The sequence below is a fragment of the Cetorhinus maximus genome, chromosome 14, assembly GCF_964194155.1.
Source record: "Cetorhinus maximus chromosome 14, sCetMax3.hap1.1, whole genome shotgun sequence".
Taxonomy (NCBI): Eukaryota; Metazoa; Chordata; class Chondrichthyes; order Lamniformes; family Cetorhinidae; genus Cetorhinus; species Cetorhinus maximus.
In genome coordinates, this window is record NC_135892.1 from 8,908,618 (window position 1) to 8,930,206 (window position 21,589).

The 21,589-nt window shown below is 50.4% G+C and overlaps 1 protein-coding gene across 1 annotated transcript in view; it reads left to right on the forward strand.

Moving 5' to 3' along the window:
* Positions 1–21,589, forward strand: part of sptlc3 (serine palmitoyltransferase, long chain base subunit 3) — a 115,833-nt gene that overhangs the window by 11,488 nt on the left and 82,756 nt on the right. Inside the window, exon 2 of the mRNA XM_078556462.1 lies at positions 12,139–12,330. Coding sequence (XP_078412588.1) covers positions 12,139–12,330 — 192 coding nt within the window. The remainder of the gene's footprint in view (positions 1–12,138; positions 12,331–21,589) is intronic.

The window sequence follows — 21,589 nt, forward strand, 5'->3', positions numbered from 1 at the left end:
CCAGCTCCCCTTCAAAGCCAACAAAGTGTTTTTGAAGTGGAGCCGACTGTCGTATGTAGGAAACGCTGCAGTCAATTTGCGCACAGCAAGCTCCCACAAGGCGGCAATAGCCCGATGATCTATTTCTTGTGACGTTGATTGAGGATAACTATTGGCCAAGGCACCGGGGAGAACTCCCGCTCTGCCGTCCTTCGGAATGGTGCTGGGGGGGATCGTTTGTGTCCACCTGAGAGGGCAGACAGGGCCTCGGGTTCACATCTCATCCGAGATGTTACGAGTTCCCACCAGGGTTGTTCTCCTTTAGGGCAAGGAGGTGGGGTTAAGAGGAGATCTGATAGAGATGTTCAAAACCCTGAGGCATTTTGAGTAAATAAGGAGAAGCAGTTTTCCATGGCAGGGGTGGGTCAGTAACCAGAGGGACATGGATTTAAGACAATTGACAGAAGAGCCAAAGGCAACACAAGGGAAAAATTACCTGGAAAAACTCAGCAGGTCTGGCAGCATCGGCGGAGAAGAAAAGAGTTGACGTTTCGAGTCCTCACGACCCTTCAGCAGAACTGAAGTTCTGCTGAAGGGTCGTGAGGACTCGAAACGTCAACTCTTTTCTTCTCCGCCGATGCTGCCAGACCTGCTGAGTTTTTCCAGGTAATTCTGTTTTTGTTTTGGATTTCCAGCATCCGCAGTAGTTTTTTGTTTTCACAAGGGAAAAATTGTTTAGGCAGCACGTTGTTGCGATCTGGAACGCGCTGCCTGGTGAAAGGGTGTTGGAAGCAGATCCAGTAATAACTCCTGGAAAGAAATTGGATAAATAGTTGAAGGGGAAAAACTTGCATGGCTGTGAGGGAAAGAGGGGGCTGGTTAGCTCAGTTGGCTAGGTGGTTAAGCATGCGGTTCAGAATATTGCCGACAATGCAGGTTCGATTCTCGGTCCTGGCTGAGGTAGACCTGACTCCTCGCCCTGTCCCTGAGAATGGGAGACGATGGTAAGCTGCCACTGACAAAAAAAAATTGCCAAGGCAACAGCTTACGGTGAAGCACCAGTGGACAATGAGCCAAGGAGCTGCCTTTGAGCAGAGCACACTTACCATACCATTGGGGCAAAGAGCAGGTGGATGGGACTAATTAGATTATACTACGGAAAGACCCAGCACCGGCACAATGGGCTGAATGGCCTCCTCATTCTTTGACTAGCAGATGATGATGAGTGATCAATTAACCTGTTTCTAGCGATTTTTATTTTACGGAGGGGATGTTCTCGAAGAAGTTCAAAGTTCTCCCTGTGTAGCCCAATAGTTATCAACAACAGCTTGCATTGACCTAGTGCCTTTAATACTGTCCGAAGGCCCAAGGAGCTTCGCAGGAGCATTATCGAATAAAGTATGACACTGAGCTACACAAGGAGGCTTTGGCCCAGATGCCCAAAAGCTTGGTGAAGGAGGTAGGTTTTAAGGAGCCTTAGAGGAGGAAAGTGAGGTGGAGAGGTTTAGGGAGGGAATTTCAGAGCTTAGGGCCCAGGCAGCACTTAGGCCAAATATCAGGGATGCCCAAGAGGCCAGAATTGAAGGAGCACAGAACCTCGAGGCCACGATGAACCCTTTTTTTAAAAAAAAACACTGGTTCAGCCTTCGCTGGAGTATTGTGCCCAAACCTGAGCACCCACACCTCAGAAAGGACATGAAAGTTTTAAAGAGGGTGAAGAAAAGCTTGGTGAGAATGGTCCCAGGGGTGAGGAACTTCAGTCACGTGGGATAGATTGGATTAGCTGGGGCTGCTCTCCTTGGAGAAGAGAAGATTGAGAGGAGATTTGATGGAGATGTTCGCAGTCATTCGTGGTCTGGACAGAGTAAATGGGGAAACAACTGTTCCCATTGGTGGAAGGATCGAGAACCAGGGGGCACCGATTGAAGAACCAGAGGCAACATGAGGAAAAACTATTTTTGACGCAGCGAGTGGTTAGGATGTAGAATGTACTGCCTGAGAGTGTGGTGGAGGCAGCTTCACCCATGGCTTTCAAAAGGGAATTGCATAATTATCCAAAGAAGAAAAAAATGCAGGGTTACAGGGGGGGGGTTGGGGGGTAAAGGTAGGGGAGTGGGCATTAAGGCGAATTGCTCCTTTAGAGATCCAGCACGGAGACGATGGGACAAATGGCCTCCTTCTGCGCTGTAACCATTCTATGATTCTCTGTCGGAGCTGTGGGACTGGAGGAGGTTGGAGACACGGGGAGGAGGCACATTGACAACTTGACAACGTCGCACTTGCCTCAGGCCTAGTGGTCAAGCTTCGACCCTGGTCAGCATAACCTCCTGACTCCGGTGGGGGTGGGGGGGGGGGGGGGGGGGGTGTGGTGGGGGTGGGGGCGGGGTGGGGTGTGAGGCCCTTGCTGAAAATGCAAAAGCCATCTTGCCAACTTGACAAAAGTCGCTGGCAGAAATCCAAGTGCTGAGTTGGCACGGGGATGTATAAACAAAAAAAGGGCAATGTAAGGAAATGGTGGAGAAGTGGAAATATCGATTCTGCTTTCAAAAACCACGGCAGCTGTGGTTGTTTTTTAAATTTTCTATCTATCTCCGTGCGCAAACCATCCTTGTACTCCAGTTTACAGTACACACTTGGGCACCGTTTTACTTTGTGTATTTGTAGCTTTAAAAGCTGCTACTTTTGGCATCGTTATAAAAACAAAAAAAAAACTGCGGATGCTGGAAATCCAAAACAAAAACAGAAACACCTGGAAAAACTCAGCAGGTCTGGCAGCATCGGCGGAGAAGAGCACAGTTGACGTTTCAAGTCCACTCGAAACGTCAACTGTGCTCTTCTCCGCCGATGCTGTCAGACCTGCTGAGTTTTTCCAGGTGTTTCTGTTTTTACTTTTGCATCGTGTCGTGTTGTAAAAGAGAGGGATTAAAAAAGCAGAAAACGCTGGAAGGACTCAGCAGGGTTACGGTAGCGTCTGCAGAGAGAGAGAGAGAGCCGACGCTCCCAAGTTCGACGATGACCTCGTCTTTCTCTCCTCACAGACGCTGCCGGGCCTCCGCTGAGCGTTTCCAGCATGTTCTGCTTTTCGTCTGGGGTTTCCAGCACCCGCAGCATTCTGCTTTGTGATTTGTAAAAGAGAAGGAGGTGGGCGGGTGGGGGTTTCAACCCCCAGCCCTCCAGCTCCCCAGTCGACGCGTCCCATCATTATCCTGACCTGCAGAATCCAGGGGCGAAACGAAGGGGGGAAAAAAATAATGTTTAGTCAGCGCGTCGACACCTCTTAAAGGGGCGGTGGAAGCAGACTCAGCGGTAAATTCCCAAAGGGAATCGGATAAACGCTTTAGCCTCGATTTTTTTTTACACGTCAGCGATCCCAGCTCCAGCCCCGCCAGCTGGGTGAACTTATTTTTAAACTTCCCTCCGGCCGAACTGAACCGCCTGAGGTCAAGGCCGCCTCGAAACCGGCTGCGAGAAAGAGCCACGTCGGATCCTGAGACCTTTAACTCTCTTTCCCCCCCCCCCCCCAACGTCCTCCACCGAGGCTGCCGGGCCTGCCTGAGCTTTTCCAGCATTTTCCGTTCTTGTTTGAACCCGGCGGGATCTGGAGACGGAGAACGAAGAACAAAGAAAAGTACAGCACAGGAACAGGCCCTTCGGCCCTCCAAGCCTGCGCCGATCGTATTGCCCGTCAAACTAAAACATTTTTGCACTTCCAGGGTCCGTATCCCTCGATTCCCATCCTATTATTTAAAAACGTGATTTCTTCTATTTTTCAATTGCCCTTAAAATAACCCTCGACGTATTTAAGAGTGGTTTCTTCATGCTGCTGGGCTAATGAAGCTGAAGAAGGGTTCACCTTTCTCACACGTAAAAAAATAAGTGTTATAGATCAGAGCACTTCCAGGCCAAAATATACAATGATTTCCCTATCGGTGGGGGTGACAGTGGCTTCGTGGTAACGTCACTGGACCAGTAATCTGCAGGCCCAGGCTTTAATGTCCTGGGATGGGGAGGGAGCACGGGCTGAAACCCACTCCTCGGGCAACTGGCGTCACTTCAACTCCATTAACTAACGATCTGGATTTAAGGAGCTGGCCTCAGCGGTCGCTGTGACAACGGCTGCCGCAAAAGCCCATCGGGTCGACCCATGCCCCTTTTAGGGAGGGAAACCTGCCCCACCCCTTTGCCCGGTCCGGGCCTACACGCGACTCCTGAGCCCCGCAGCCACGCGGCCAACTCTTGGCTTGCCCCCTGAAATGACGGGGCGGGGGAATTAGGAGCGGGCAATAAACTCTGGCCTTGCCAGCGAGGCCCAGAGAATTTTTTTTTTTAAAAAGTGATTCCTAAAGTCATTTTCGGTAATTAAGATGCCTAGACGCAGCCATTTGCAGGTTATATTGGGGCGCAGCGGTCGGTTATTTAGCAGTGAGCCTTTTTTTAAAAATGACGCTTTTAAAACAGATCTTTCAGTCTTGTTGTGCCCCCACCCCCCCCAAACAAAAAATCCATTTAATTTTTAAGAGCCTCCTTGTAGGCCCCATGACCAGGCGCCTGACAGAAACTCGCCGTGGTGATTAATTTGACCTGGGGGGGCACTGCCAGCCTTGTAATGTGGTTTTTTTTCCACGTCCCCGCGCAATAGATGGCGGCTACTCATGGCGGGGCTGCAGTCGAAATTCACGGTATTTTTTCTGGGCAGGTCGCGCCGAAAGGATCAGCGCGATCGAGTGGGAATGCCTGGCCGGTGAAGGGAAAACGTTTACAGAGCTACGGGGGGAGGGGGGCGGCTAATTGGATCGCGCGGCCAAAGAGCCGGGAAAAGCACGGCAGACCGAGTGGCCACCCTCCATGCCCTATCGTTCTACGGGTCGGCGCTTTCTGTTTCTTCTGCTGTTGCAAGTCCCACGACGTCGGCCTGTAGGTTCCACATCTATTTTTGTTTTAATTCCCCCCCACACCCCCGCCACACACACCGCCCCTCTCCCTTCCCCTTGTGAGGCTGGCTGGGGTAGTTTGGATTGTTGTAATTCCTTCAGTAGGTCGATTGGAATGGATAAGTTAAGCTCCCCTGAGAGATTGGGCCAGAGCCCGTCGCCGTCCTGAGGCACTATGGGGCACCAGGGGAACCAAGGAAAATGGAGATACGGAGGAAATTAGCGGAGTTATGGCGGAGGATTTTATTCCATGGCGGAGTAGGCTTGCCTGCCCAAGTGCACCCATAGAATGGAATGGTTACAGCACAGAAGGAGGCCATTCAGTCCATTGTGTCTCTGTTGACTCTCTCCAAGAGCAACTCACCTAGTCCCACTCCCCTGTCCTTTCCCCGTAACCCTGCAAACCTTTTTATCCTTCACCAAGGCATGACTGAATCTGTCATAAATACACATCAGCAGGTCAGACATGACTGGCTCTGTCTCCACCACACTCTCAGGCAGTCCATTCCAGATCCTAACCACTCACTGTGTGAAAAAGCTTCTCCTCACGTTGCCTTTGCTTCTTTAGCCAATCCCTTTTAAATCTGAGCCTCTAGTTCTCTACCAAATCTCCTCTCAACCACCTTCTCTCCAAGGAGAACAACCCCAGCTTCACTAATCTATCCATGTAACTGAAGTCCCTCATCCCTGGAACCTGTGTGAATCTTTTCTGCACGCAATCTAACACCTTCACATCCTTCCCAAAGTGTGGCGCTCAGAACTGGTCACAATGCTCATCCCTGAAATCATTCCCGTAAATCTAACCCTAATAATAATTGAAATTTCAAAGTTGTATTGTACCTTTTCCCTCTGTCTGTCTCTCTCTCTCCCTGTCTCTCTCTCTCTCTCTCCCTGTCTCTCTCTCTCTCTCTCCCTGTCTGTCTCTGCCTCTGTCTCACTCTCTCCCTGTCTTTCTCTGTCTCTCTCTCCCTGTCTGTCTTGCCCTCTCTCCCTGTCTGTCTCGCCCTCTCTCTCAGTCGCCCTCTCTGTCACTCCCTCATTACACCCTGACTAAGAGGCCAGACCTGTAAGGCCTATGACGGTGCCTGCCTCAAGTGTAGCTTGAAATGAGCTGGTTGGTCAAATCTCTGACTTCCACTCCGTGCCTCCCCACCCCCGGCAGTACAGCTGAGGTTAGGGAGAGGCAAAGGGAATACTGGGGCCTGCTCATCAGGAACCACTGTAGATGGGGACTGCTCATTTCTCAACAGGTTAAGAAAAGAATGGATTCTTAATTTCCCCCTCCAAATTACCCTCTCATTAAATAGGCACCACTTAATTTGATGAAAGCATATTTACAGAAAAGACAGAGTAAATTTCTGCTGTTTCAGAGTAACTCTGTCGTGCAATACTGATGTAGTGGAAGTTATTCGATTTGGAGATGGGATTGAAGCAATAAAAATAGAAAGTGCTGGAAACGCTCAGCAGATGAGGCAGCATCGGGGGGGAGAGAAATAGAGTCAATGTTTCAGGTTGAAAATGACTCTTCAGAAGGGGTTAACTCTGTGTGTGTCTCTCTCTCTCTCCTCAGACACTGCCAGACCTGCTGAGTTTTTCCAGCATTTTCTCTTTCCATTTCAGATTTCCAGCATCTGCAGTATTTTGCTTTTGAAGCAGGTTATGATACAGAAGTGTATAAGCCTGTGTAATTCTCCTTTAGGATGCTATGTTTCTGGCCTATTTATGTTGCATCCTAACAATTTCCTCCACGGGAATTGTGCGCCATGTTGGAGTCATTACAATCCTCGTTTGTAAATCATACCTGATCGTATCTGTATGCATTGTTGGTCGTCACAATTACACCTCACCTTTTCTCAACCTGCGCCCCCCAGCACCAACCTCGCCTGCGTTGAGATGTTGGAATCCCCTTCAACAACCCCCTTTCCCTGTTTTGTCCCCGCCCCCTCTTCCCGACTAACTCCCCTTCTGTGTTTGGCCCCAATCCACTCTGCTGTGAAATTTATTATTCATCCACGAGATGCTTGGTGGAACTCACCGAGCCTTCTTTGACAGCACCTTCCAAACCCACGACCGCTATCATCTAGAAGGACAAGGGCAGCAGATAGCTGGGAACACCACCACCTGGAAGTTCCCCTCCAGGTAACTCACCATCCTGACTTGGAAATATATCACCGTTCCTTCACTGTCACTGGGTCAAAACCCTGGAACTCCCTTCCTAACAGCACCTACATCACATGGACTGCAGCAGTTCAAGAAGGCAGCTCACCACCACCTTCTCAAGGGGCAATTAAGGATGGGCAATAAATGCTGGCCCAGCCAACGATGCCCACTTACTGTGAATGGATTTTTTTAAAATGCCGGCATTTATTGCCCATCCCCGGTTGCCCTTGAGAAGGTGGTGGTGAGCTGCCTTTTTGAACCACTGCAGTCCATGTAGTGTCGGTACACTCTCAGTGCTGTTAGGGAGGGAGTTCCAGGATTTTGACCCAGTGAAGGAACAGTGATATATTTCCAAGTCAGGATGGTGAGTGACTTGGAGGGGAACTTCCAGTTGGTGGTGTTCCCAACTATCTGCTGCCCTTGTCCTTCTAGACGGTAGTGGCCGTGGGTTTGGAAGGTGCTGCCTAAGGAGCCTTGGTGAGTTCCTGCAGTGCATCTTGTAGATGGTACACACTGCTGCCACTGTGCGTCAGTGGTGGAGGGGGTGAATGTTTGTGGATGGGATGCCGATCAAGCGGGGCTGCTTTGCCCTGGACGGTGTCGAGCTTCTTAAGTGTTGTTGGAGCTGGGGGGAGGGGGGGGGGGGGGGGGGGGGGGGCCTCCAGTCCTACCCCGGGGACCCCCAGGTCCTATTTTGGGTGTTACCTGGTCCGGCACCGGATCTTTTAAGACATAACAGAAATAACCTGCTGTTTGTTTGATCGTCCTGAGTCACGTTTGTTGAAAACAAGTTTTCTCCGGAGTGTATTCTGTTTCATTCAACATCGTTGTAATTTTGTGTTGTTGGGGTGGGGGGGGGAAGATAATGAACTCTTTGTAAATAACGTTTGTAAATACATTTTTAAGGAATGATTTGAGATGATTTACTCAGCGTTGGAGATGCTGTCGTTTAACAGGAGGGTGTTTAAAATAATTCAGCATTTGTTTGCGGTTTGTTTTTAGTGTGTTTTTTCTTTGAGTCAGTGTCCCCCTAACTCTGCCCCAAGTCCCCCTTCGTCCAGTCACCCCTGTGCTCACTGACCTCCATTGGCTCCTGGCCCAGGCAGAGCTCGACTTCAACATTCTCATCCTAGCTTTCAAATGGCTCCACTCGCTGTCTCAGTAATCCCCTGCAGAGCTGTACCACCCTCCAAGATACCTGCGTCCCTCTGATTCGGGCCTTTTGTATGTGTACCCTATTTTAATTGTTCCACCCTATGCCTGGACCCTAAGCTCTGGAATTCCCTCCCTAAACCTCTCTCTCCTTTTAAAGATGCTTCTTAAACCTACCCCTTTGACCCAGCTTTTGGTCACCTACCTCAATATCTCCTTGGTAACTCGGTGTCACGTTTTGTTTGCTAACACTCCGGTGAAGCGCCTCGGGACGTTTTATCGTGTTAAAATCCAAATTATTGCTGATGTCTACGTTTAGTCGTGTTTCAGTGCTTCCTTGCCCAGTGGGAAATCTCTCAGCTCCAAGAGTCAGTCAGAGTAGGAGGGAAGATTCCTGCACCGACACTTAATGCCAAACTGGTGGTCTGAGTCAGTCCTTCCGTTGTTCAGTTTTTTTTAATAGACAATCAGGCATTCGCAAATTCCTCCTCGCGTGTTAGCTGATTACCGAGAATGTGCAGCACAGAAACGGGCCATTCGGCCCGTGCTGGTGTTTGTGCTGCATACTAGCCTCCCTCCCTCTCCTCTTTATCTCACCCCATCATCGTATCCCTCCATTCCTCATGTGTTTATCTAGTTTCCCCTTAGTGCATCTATACGACTCATCTCACCCACCTTCTAACCACTCTCCATGTAAAAATAAAATTAACATTTATCCCGTCAATTAAGTTATTAGTTCATTCTTATCAAGGAGACGTTAAAATGCCCCCAGCCTTCCCATCAACCCAAGGGTTGTACGTGGTGACCTTTTCTCAAAAGCAAAACACCCGCCAAGGCTGGAGATCGGAAATAAAAACTGGATAATGCCGGAAACACCCAGGTCAGGGAGCGTCAGTGATGAGGAGAAGGAAATTGTGTCAGCCTTTCAGGCTGAGGATTTTTTTTTTGGTTGCAACTGGGAAAAGCTGGAGATGTGACGGGGTCTAAAACAAGTGCGGAGGCTGGAAACAGGGAGGGGGGGTGGTAGGCCTGTGATAGGGTGGCAGTCAGGAAAGATCAGACGTCGGAAAGGACGATGGCGCGAGGCAAAAAGTGATGGGACGGGTAAAGAAACAAAGGATGGGCCCCGAGGAGGTGTAAATGGCGGACAGCAGGAACAGCTGCTGTCTGACAAAATGAGGGCAGGGGTTATGATCTGAAATTCTTGAGTTCTGGCGCGTGGCCCGGCAGGGCTGTACAGCGCCTTAATCGAAAGACGAGGTGCTTTTCCTCGAGCTTACGTCGGGCTTCACTGGGACGGTGCAGCAGGCCGAGGGTGGGGGACATCAGAGCGGAAGCAAGGTGGGGAATTAAAATGGCGGGCGACCCGGAAGGTCAGGGGTCACGCTTGCAAACTGAGCGGAGGGGCTCAGCACACCTGCGTTTAGTCTCCCCACTGTCAAAGAGGCCGCGTTGCGAACAGCGAATAGAGTGTACAGCACTGAAAGAAGCACAAGTCAGTCTCTGTTTCACCTGCTTGTAGCCTCTGTGGCCTTGGACAGTGAGAAAGGAAGGAGGTAAAGTGACAGGTATGACATCTCCTGCGCTTGCATGGAAAGGTGTCATCTAGCGACGAGGGGCTGTTGGGGGTGATTGAGGAGTGGACCCAGGGTGTCACAGAGGGACGGTGTTCCTCACAGTGCTGGTACTTATTTTTAGATGGGCACTATAGGTTTCAATTTGCCTCACTGCTGAGAACTTGCTGGGCGTCTAAAAATAAACAAACCTTATGAACGACGCAGTGTCTCGCTGCAGAGCCAGAGAACTGAGACAGGCTCGTCACACAGAAACTCCAGCTTGGCTCAGGCTGCTCAGCAAGTTATGGTAAAGTGGGAGAAGTACGAAAGAGCTGGCGCTGGCACTGACACGATGGGCTGAACGGCCACCCTCTTGTCAGCCGAAAATTTTTTGAAGAATAATTGTTTGAGTTACGAGATTATTTTAAGCCTGGTGACCGTGAGGGCTGAGACGCAGAACTCAAAGGTCACTGTTTGAAGCCTTGGTTTGTGTTCAGTAAGCTGGTCTCGAGCGGGCCAACAACAACTTGCTTTTATATAGCACCTCCATTGTAGTAAAATGGGGCAAGGTTTTATAACAGGAGCGCTGATAAACAACCCCTGACACTGAAAGAGCTCCATTAAGGAGTTGCTCGCACATGTAATCAAGAGTTTGGTTAAAGAGGCAGATTTGAAAGGGCGTCTTAAAGAGGGAGAGGGATAGAGAGCTGGAGAGATTTAGAGAGGGAATTCCACATGAGTTTAGGGCCTAAGCAGTTGAAGGCTCGGCCACCCAAGTGGTGGCGTGATTAAAATCAGGGATGCTCAGGAAGCCAGGCGTGGAGGAGCACAGATGTCCCAGAAGGTTGTTGGGCTGGGAATATTAGCCAAAGGGAAGGACATCCAGAGAGTGAGTCGTCACTGGGATCCCTGTCCTCACTTTACAGGTTACCCAGGAACAACGTAGCCAAGTCCAGCGGAACTTTGCGCCCAACCATTTGGCGTAGTCTGTGGAAACTAGAGGAAGGGTGGGAGAAAACGAGAAACTAATAGATGCTTTGCTCTAATCCACCCTGCAAAACAGACTGCAGCACAGAAACAGGCCATTTGGCCCATCTGGTCCATGCTGGTGTTTATGCTTCACACAAACCTCCTCCCACCCCCTCTTCATCCCACCCCCATCGGCACATCCTTCTATTCCTTGCTCCCTCATGTGCTTATCCAGCTTCCCCTTAAATGCCTTGACTATTTGCTGTGGTAGCAAAGTTCCATGTTGTCACCACCCTCTGTGTTAAGAGGTTTCTGCTGAATTGGATTTATTTGTAACCACTGTACTTATGGGTTCTAGTTGGGACCTCCTGCAAACCTTGAAGCCTTTTAAAAAAAAAAAGATAGAGAGCCCCGACCTGTTCAATTTTTCCTGATGTGTTCTGGTGTCATTCGAATGAATCTTTTCTGCATCTTCCCCAGTATCTGTATAATCCTTTTCAGAATATTGACACCAGAACTGTTCACGGTATTTTTAAGTGACTACATTGAAGAGTCAACCAGCTTGCTGTGGGCCTGGAGTCACACCCAGGCCAGTCAAGGACGGCAGATACCCGTCGACCCATCACCAGATGGGTTTTGACCACAATCTACGATGGCTTCATGGCCATCATCAGAATTCCAGGACAAAAACAAAAATACCTGGAAAAACTCAGCAGGTCTGACAGCGTCTGCGGAGAGGGATGCAGCTGATGTTTCGAGTCCGTCTGACCCTTCATCAGAACTAAGACATATAGAAATGAGATGAAATATAAGCTGGTAGAAGGGGGTGGGACAGGAGAGCTCGATAGGGGGCCAGTGATAGGTGGAGGCCAAGAAGAGACTGCCAAAGATGTCATAGACAAAAGGACAAAGGAGTGTCTCCTGTCCCACCCCCTTCTACCTGCTTATATTTCATCTCATCTCTATATGTCTTAGTTCTGATCGGACTCGAAACGTCAACTGTATCCCTCTCCGCAGACGCTGTCAGACCTGCTGAGTTTCTCCAGGTATTTTTGTTTTAGATTTCCAGCATCCGCAGTATTTTGCTTTTATCAGAATTCCAGGTTTTTAATTGAATTCAGATTTCACTGTGGTGGGATCGGAACCTGGGTCCCCCCAGAGCATTACCCTGGGTCTCTGGAATACTAGCCCAGTGACAATACCACCACACCACTGCCTTCCCCCTAATTTGAAGCAGTTTGAAATAAGGGAAAGCTGTTCAGAGGTTTGATTAGCTAGAGTCATTGACCCATAGCTGATCCTCGTGAGGCGAAGTCTCACAGCACAGTCTGCAAATGAAGGGAGTCTGACCCAGCACTAACCAAATCTTCACTTTGGTTCTTTACCCACAGTACAATGGCAAGTCCACAGCACAGCCCTACAAGAAGATTTTCTCGGAATCTTTTGAGCAGCCTCCGATCTATGTCCCCGTCCTCACTTACATGGGCTACGGGATTGTAACCTTGTTTGGGTATTTAAGGGACTTCCTGCGTTCGTGCGGCCTGGAAAAGTGTCACGCGTCTCAGGAGAGAAAGGAGCAAAAGGTAACGATCCCCTCCGTCTTCCGCGAAGCCTGAATTTAGACGTTTAATGCAACGGTGAAGATACTTCTCAATGTGTTTGTCAATGATGTTTTCTAATGTTCCCTGAGCTTCCCCATTCTATTTTGTTCATTCTTCTGTTTAAAAGTGTTGAAAGCGGTGACTGATGTTGCAACGTGGTTTCGTGCTTCACCCGAGTGGCCGCTTAGCTCTTTGGTAGTAGCGAACCCAGGTAGAGGTCGTTAGTGGGGGGGCCTATTCCACCAGGAGAGGGACCAGAACAACCTCTCACAAGCCAAGGAAATTTGAGTTTACATAAGCGCCTTTCACATCCTCAACCGGAGGTGGTGGTGTTCATGTGACTTCTTTCTTTTAATATTGTCCATACATACAGCATTTTTTGCTCAGTTTCCAGTGACTTGCGCCTCATCGACTTTGAGACCTCGTTGTTGAGGAGGGTCGTGCATCTTGTTTTATCCACTCGCTCTGCACTGTATGGTTGAGGGCGTTCAGGGAAGGGGGGGGAACCTCTTCCCGCTCCAGCCGCCTGATTGATTAGGACCGCCTCCACGTTGGTCTGCAACCACGCCAACAACAATGTGCGTTTATTTAGCGCCTGCAAGGTAATAAAGTATTCCGAGCCGCTTCACAAGAGCGTTAACTGAACAGAAGCTGAAGCTGAAACTGAGCCACGTAAGGTGATGTTGGGACGGGCCAACCAAGGCTCGGTCGAAGAGGTTGGTTTTTCAGGCGCTCCTTGAAAGAGGAAAGAGAGGCAGAGGGCTCAGGGAGGGAATTCCGGAGCTTAGGGGCCCAGGCAGCCGAAGGCACGGCCACCGGTGGTAGAGTGGGGAAAATTGGAGAGCTGAGGAGGAGAGAATTTGATGAGCGCAGAGATCTCGGAGAGTCGTGAGGCTGGAGGAAGAGGGGATGGGGTGAGGCCGCATTGGGCAAGACAATGAGAGTTCCTGGAGCCAGACAACGAAGACTAAGGTGATGGACTGTGAATGGGGGTGGGGTGGGGTTGGGTGTATGTGTGGGGGGGGGGGTTGGGTGTATGTGTGGGGGGGTGGGGGTTGGGTGTGTGTGGGGGGGGGGGGTTGGGTGTGTGTGTGTGTGTGGGGGGGGGGTTGGGTGTGTGTGTGGGGGGGGGGTTGGGTGTGTGTGTGTGGGGGGGGGTTGGGTGTGTGTGTGTGGGGGGGCGTTGGGTGTGTGTGTGTGGGGGGGGGTTGGGTGTGTGTGTCCGGGGGGGGTTGGGTGTGTGTGTGGGGGGGGGTTGGGTGTGTGTGTGTGTGTGTGGGGGGGGGGTTGGGTGTGTGTGTGGGGGGGAGTTGGGTGTGTGTGTGGGGGGGGGTTGGGTGTGTGTGTGTGGGGGGGGGGTTGGGTGTGTGTGTGGGGTGGGGGTTGGGTGTGTGTGTGTGGGGGGGGGTTGGGTGTGTGTGTGGGGGGGGGTTGGGTGTGTGTGTGTGGGGGGTGTTGGGTGTGTGTGTGTGGGGGGGGGTTGGGTGTGTGTGTGTGGGGGGGGGGGGTTGGGTGTGTGTGTGTGGGGGGGGGGGTTGGGTGTGTGTGTGTGTGGGGGGGGGGTTGGGTGTGTGTGTGTGTGGGGGGGGGGTTGGGTGTGTGTGTGTGTCGGGGGGGGGTTGGGTGTGTGTGTGTGTGTGTGGGGGTTGGGTGTGTGTGTGGGGGGGGGGTTGGGTGTGTGTGTGGGGGGGGGGTTGGGTGTGTGTGTGGGGGGGGGTTGGGTGTGTGTGTGTGGGGGGGGTTGGGTGTGTGTGTGGGGGGGGTTGGGTGTGTGTGTGTGTGTGGGGTGGGGGTTGGGTGTGTGTGTGGGGGGGGGTTGGGTGTGTGTGTGGGTGGGGGTTGGGTGTGTGTGTGGGGGGGGGTTGGGTGTGTGTGTGGGGGGGGGGTTGGGTGTGTGTGTGGGGGGGGGTTGGGTGTGTGTGTGTGGGGGGGGTTGGGTGTGTGTGTGTGGGGGGGTTGGGTGGGTTTGGGGGTGGGGGGGGGGGTTGGGTGTGGGGGTGGGGGGGGTGTTGGGTGTGTGTGTGTGGGGTGGGGGTTGGGTGTGTGTGGGGTGGGGGTTGGGTGTGTGTGGGTGGGGGGTTGGGTGTGTGTGGGGTGGGGGTTGGGTGTGGGGTGGGGGTTGGGTGTGTGTGGGTGGGGGGTTGGGTGTGTGTGGGGGGTGGGGTTGGGTGTGTGTGGGGGGGGGGGGGGGGTTGGGTGTGTGTGGGGGGGGGGGTTGGGTGTGTGTGTGTGTGGGGGGTTGGGTGTGTGTGTGTGGGGGGGTTGGGTGTGTGTGTGTGTGGGGGGGTTGGGTGGTTTGGGGGTGGGGGGGGGGTGGGTGGGGGTGGGGGTGGGGGGGTGGGTGTGGGTGTTGGGGTGGGGGGGGTGGGGTGTGTGTGTGTGTGGGGGGGGTGGGGTGGGTTTGGGGGGGGGGGTTGGGGGTGGGGGGGGTGTGGTGTGTGGGGGGGGGTGGGTGGTCTGTGTGTGTGGGGGGGGGGGGGTGTTTTTTGTGGTGTGTGTGGGGGGGGGGTTGGGTGTGTGTGTGTGTGTGGGGGGGTTGGGGTGTGTGTGTGTGGGGGGGGTTGGGTGTCTGTGTGTGTGGGGGGGGGGGTTGGGTGTGTGTGTGTGTGGGGGGGGTTGGGTGTGTGTGTGTGGGGGGGGGTTGGGTGTGTGTGTGTGTGGGGGGATTGGGTGTGTGTGTGTGGGGGGGGGGGGTTGGGTGTGTGTGTGTGTGGGGGGGTTGGGTGTGTGTGTGTGTGGGGGGGTTGGGTGTGTGTGTGTGTGGGGGGGTTGGGTGTGTGTGTGGGGGGGGTTGGGTGTGTGTGTGGGGGGGGTGTTGGTTGGGTGTGTGTGTGTGGGGGGGGTTGGGTGTGTGTGTGGGGGGGGTTGGGGGGGTGGGTGTGTTTGGGGGGGTTGGGTGGGTGTGGTTGGGGGGGTTGGTGGGTGTGTGGGTTTGTGTGGGGGTTGGGAGAGAGTTTGGAATTGGGGTTTGGGGGAGGTTGTAGGTGACGCTGGCGAGATTTTGGGGGGTGTCTGGAGTGAGGGTTGGAGGGGGCGCTGGGGGTCGGTTGAGGGAAATGTTCGAGGGGAGTTTGGGTGGGGGGAGGTTGTGTGCAGGCTGGGTGGGGGGAGGTTAGGGGGAGTTAGGGGGGGCGATTAGCTACAGATTTGAATTTATTTTGTAAATGTAGTGATTTGTTTGTAGCCACTTTCCCAACGTCAGTTGATTACTTTGTGATTAACTATCCTGAGCGAATCAGCATCATGTCTCCAGTTTCACCGTCGCTAGAGTCACTCTGTCTACTGCGTGCAGGTGTAATGAAAGAAAGACAAAATCTACATTTCCAGAGCACCTTTCACAATGTCCCAAATCACTTTACGCGCAATTTAATACTTTTGAGTTGTAGCCACTGGTATAATGTAGACAGTTATCAAATGGAGGAGCAGGCCCGAGGGGCCGAATGGCCTACGCCTGCTCTTAATACATAATTTTACATGTCATTCTGGATGGATGGGATGAGCTGAGCTTGATGGCCTTTGTCATCCACAATTATGTTGCAGACAGAGAGCGGAATAATGGCTAGAGTTCTGTTTATTTTGCTGCTAATGGAACTTTACTGTGAGCAGGTTTTGCAGGGTGAAATTGTCAGGGCCGGAGTGTGTAATAAGCTCATAGTGACTCAGTAACCTGTTTTACACTGCACATGATTCTCAAGAGTTTTTTCCATTGACTTCAATCTTGTCCTTTTGTCTACTTACCTATTATCCCACTCTATCTTAATGCTTTTTTATGAGTTTTTTGAGGTATTAAATATTGTGATAAACTTGTGTTACGTAGGAGATATTGAAAATATATTGTAGTGGGAAGCAACAATCAGCAGAGTCTTCAGACTTGCTGATCAGGAAAACACAGATACAATTGTGAACCATTCAGTCTTTGTCCTCTGGCCTCTTAAAAGCTGTGTTGCACAGAGAAACCTGAGGGCTCCAACGCTTCTCACTGACAGTGAAGACCTATGTTGTTCAATCATTCCACTTTGTCGCTCAGGTGTCATTTGACCTTTCTACCCTCTGAGATTATTGATAAAATGGAATCCAATACACCCCTTGTATGAAAAAATTATGTTGAATAATGTCATGCACCCAGGCAGAAGAAAGTCGTCTTCTACTTCTATAGAATGGAAAATACCTTGTGCAGTTTATCTGGGTTGTAAGTATTAAATCTTTCCCTCAGATATGAATTCACTGTCACCGTGTCCATATGGTGTAATGTGCAGAATATGTTATTGAGGGCTGAGGCTGTCACCAAAATTAGTGTTATCATCTGCATGGTGTTCTAAATAACTACTGGGATATTTTCCTGTCAAATTAACCATACTGCACAATGCTGGTAAAGTAAAATTTGTACTTTCTGATTTGTTTAATAGTCATGGTGGGATCACCTATAGGGTGCACACAAACTAACACTGCACTATATCGTTGCTGCTCTTAATATTAATGACCCATGCTGCACATTGTTATGGAAAGGGTGGTGTTAAATTTAAACAGTCCCAATTTCTCCTCTCACCACCCATCCGTAGACAGAAAAGTGTATTTGATTTTTGATTTCCCCCTTTATAAGCCGTGATGTAGTTTCCAACCCCACAGTTTTGGTGTGATCCAATTCTCTATTAATAACCGCACAGTGAACTCGAGATAGAATGAACTAAAAGGGTTAGTTTGTTTGCATACACTCAGACATGAGCAGGTAGCAACATGGCCTCCTTTTCATTCATTCAGTAAAGGCGTAATAGAGAAAAGAAAGAGATATAGGGCAAAGACCACAGACGGAATAAGAATTATTGTTTCACGTGAGTCCAGAATCAAAGCCTAATGGTATATTCTTTCATAGAGACAGCAGGGCGAAGACTGATGCTGGATAGTTCACTTTTCCAGTAGAGATGACTTCCACAATTGGATAAGCACATAGAGATGAATTAGTCTTGTAGATACTGATACATAAGTTCAGAGGTTCCAGTGGGAATAGTGTAGGTGGGGAGCCAGGCATTCAAACCTGGACAAGAGCCCTTTTTTTCTGAGCTGCTGCTTGCTAGATGGACAATGTCAGTCTGAGCTTGGCAGCCCCACAAGGAAATATTACCTGTTCCACCAGCTTGTGGGGGTCATGTGACTCCCACCTCTCCACTTTGGCTTGGACAAAGGTTGTATATTCCTTAGTCTGGCTTCTTGGGATTGGTAATGTTTCAACCATTAAGGATTTCAAAAGGGGTTTAAAGGTCCTTTGTCCTAGCAGACTGGTTGTCTCCATCAGCCAGAACTGTAATGTAAATGGATTTGGTACAATTTCCTTGGAATTTGGCCTCTGCAGCCACAGGGGGTCATTAGCATCTCTTTAGATGTAAAGAGGTGTCAGCTTCTCTGAATTCTGGAACATCCCTTTTGTTTGAGTCATGGCCAGACATGGCTTCAGTCATGTTAAAGCCTTTGTCCAGGTTTTTTTTTAAATTATAAATTAGCCATGATGATCATATCGTTTTATAAAAGTATAGAGTGAGGTCCCAGCCCCCAACGTCCAGATCGGATGATACCTGTAACCAGATGTCAACAATGGGCGTTATCATTTTACTTGGGACCTTTCTGTGATTGTTTAGTGAAGTGATTGGTGAATCTTGAAAGGGGAAAAAAACTCATGTATGATTAAGGGTGGGGAGTTAAAGCAGGGTGGAGGAGGGAGGCTGGGGGAAAGGAATAAGCGGCCCGGAAACTGGGAAAGCACTGGGGTCCGTGATTTCGTCCCCTGGCCCCCCGTTGGAAGCAGAGTTTTGGATATGATGGCGGTTAAGGAGCCCACACCTGAGGCAATTCACTGCAGGGACTGAGGGGAGATTAGAAGGCAAATACCCCAGCCCTTAATAGGCCCGCCCCAGCATAGCTGAGCATTGACAGAGACCAGGACGTCCCCCTGCCTCTCTATTAAAGTCACACTCGGAAGTAAAGCAAAACCGAGTGACTTGCGTTCTTCTACAAAACAGTGATAACCCCTCGAGATGACATTGTGGAAAAGACAGATTATAGTAAAATATACTGTGGCCAATAATAGTAAGTAAATTCTTTCATTTATCCCGTGTTTGTTGTATTGGAAGTGCGTTATCATCGTGAAACTGTTAAAATGGTAATGTCAACACAAAAACAGGTTAAAAGGGGCGCAGTCATCGTGACTCCAATTGTAAAGGAGTGTTGTCAACACAAAATCGTGTCGGGAGACTGGGGCGGTGGGGGGGGAGAGACTGGGGGAGGGGGAGAGACTGGGGGAGGGGGAGAGACTGGGGGAGGGGGAGAGACTGGGGGAGGGGGAGAGACTGGGGGAGGGGGAGAGACTGGGGGAGGGGGAGAGACTGGGGGAGGGGGAGAGACTGGGGGATGGGGAGAGCAGGGGAGGGGCTGGGGTGGGGAGAGAGGGGACGGGCTCTGGAACTTGCCTCATCTAACTCCTATGGGGGTGGGTGGAGGGTCATGTGGAGCATAAACAGCAGCACGGACCAGATGGGCCGAATGGCCTGTTTTTGTGCTGGTAATACTTTGTAAACAACGACGTGCAAGGCACTAGACGTAGTAAAAATTGAGGCGTAGACTTAGACAATGAATTGTGTTGAACTGGTCAGGGAGGCCTCGACATTTACTAAGTGAATTGAATGAGGAACAGCAATTAACAAAGCAAACAGTGGAGCTACAGTGCCAAGTCAGGAGAGTGTAATTGTGAAACTGTGTAGTATTGTAGTCAGGACACACCTTAACTGTTCATTTAGTTCTTATCACCACGATATAAAGGTAACACCAAACCCTCCACCAGCAGTCAGAGAGAACCTAAGACTGAGCATGAGTGCACTCCTTTACTTCCTCATCCCAATTTCCTTTTCTCTCATACTTCTAAAGCCTTTCTAACCAAAGAAAGATTTGCATTTCTATATGTCTCAACCGCTTCCTGTTGTGACGAGTTCCACATTCTCATCACTCCCCGGGTAAAGCAGCTTCTTCTGAATTCCTGATGGGAATTTATTTTTCCCCAAAAATATACTTTGTTCATAAAATTTGTAAAGGTATATTACAAAGGTTCCAACTTGAAAATTACAGAAATTCTCAACGTGCCTCCATGCTGTTTGTCCCACTTCTAGGTGTCTCTATACAATTGCAATTCTCTTGATATTTACAGCATACATTCCATGTCAGGCATGGAGCCCAAGGAGTTCTACAGATTTTCTGGCCCCCTCAGTGTACTATAGCATCTCATCTGAAAGACAGCACCTCCGACAGTGCAGCAATTCTTCAGCACTGCACTGCAGTGTCCACCTAGATTTCTGTGCTCAAGTCTGCTGGAGTGGACCACAGCCTTCTGAACCAAATGCGAGAGTGCTACCAGCTGAGCCACAGCTATGAAGGAAAGCCCTGCACTCATGTTGCATCTTTCATGACCACAGGATGTCCCAAAGCTTTAAAGTCAATGAAGTGCTTTTGAAATATATCTTCTGTTATAGAGTTCAATTCGCTTTGGCTGATTCACTCATGAACAGTAGCCCGTGTTCTAGCTGCTGCGAGTACGGTTCAAGAGTGGAATGGAGGAACCTGAGAGATCCAGTCCTTGTCCAAATGCAGCAAGACCTGGACAATATCCAGGCTTGGGCTGACAAGTGGCAAGTAACATTCGTGCCACACAAGTGCCAGGCAATGACCATCTCCAACAAGAGTGAATCTAACCATCGCCCCTTGACATTCGATGGCATTACCATCGCTGAATCCCCCACTATCAACATCTTGGGGTTTCCGTTGACCAGAACCTGAGCTGGGCCAGCTATTTAAATACCGTGGCTAGAAGAGCAGGTCAGAGGCTTGGAATCCTGCAATGAGTAACTCACCTGCTGACTCCTCAAAGCCTGTCCACCATCTACAAGGTACAAGTCAGGAATGGGATGGAATACTCTCCACTTGCCTGGATGAGTGCAGCTCCCACAACACTCAAGAAGCTTGACACCATCCAGGACAAAGCAGCCCGCTTGATTGGAAACCTATCCACAAACATTCACTCCCTCCACCACTGACGCACAGCAGCAGCAGTGTGTACCATCTACAAGATGGTTGCAGGAACTCACCAAGGCTCCTTAGACAGCACTTTCCAAACCCACGACCACTACCATCTAGAAGGACAAGGGCAGCAGACACACGGGAGCACCACAATCTGGAAGTTCCCCTCCAAGCCACTCATCATCCTGACCTGAAAATACATCACCGTTCCTTCACTGTCGCTGGGTCAAAATCCTGGAACTCCCTGCCTAACAGCACTGTGGTTGTACCTGCACCACAGGGACTGCAGCAGTTCAGAAGGCAGCTCACCACCATCTTCTCAAGGGGCAATTAGGAATGGGCAAGAAATGCCGGCCCAGCCAGCGATGCCCACATCTCATGAATGAATTTTAAAAACCCACACAGTGAGCATGTTCCTCTGTAAACACCTGCTCCTTAATAAATATTTTCCTACCTTTCTGTAGAAAGGGCAGGAAAATGTCATGGTAGGTATAGTGGGATCAAGGTCTTGCACATGATGCGAATAGAATCGCACAGAATATACAGCACAGGAGAAAAGTTATTCAACCTAACTTCAGTTGTAAGTTCATAACATGACCAAACAGGTTGAGTGTCAACCTGTAAACCCTTCCAATACTCGCCAACCTGTAAACCCTTCCAATACTCGCCAACCTGTAAACCCTTCCAATACTCGCCAACCTGCAAACCCTTCCAATACTCGCCAACCTGCAAACCCTTCCAATACTCGCCAACCTGCAAACCCTTCCAATACTCGCCAACCTGCAAACCCTTCCAATACTCGCCAACCTGCAAACCCTTCCAATACTCGCCAACCTGCAAACCCTTCCAATACTCGCCAACCTGCAAACCCTTCCAATACTCGCCAACCTGCAAACCCTTCCAATACTCGCCAACCTGCAAACCCTTCCAATACTCGCCAACCTGCAAACCCTTCCAATACTCGCCAACGGCAGGAGGTAAGAACGGGAGAGATCCCTAGTGTGACGAAAAGAATGTTGGAGCCTCTCCAAATCACTATCCACGGCTCCAGGCTACAACATGCATGGAAAAGTGTGTGTTACCACGGCAACTCAGACCGCCAGGCCGGGATTTCCCAGCCCCGCCGCGGTGAATGCGGTGAAGCCTGTCAACGGCCCGTCGACTTTGGTGGGACCGGAAGGTTCCG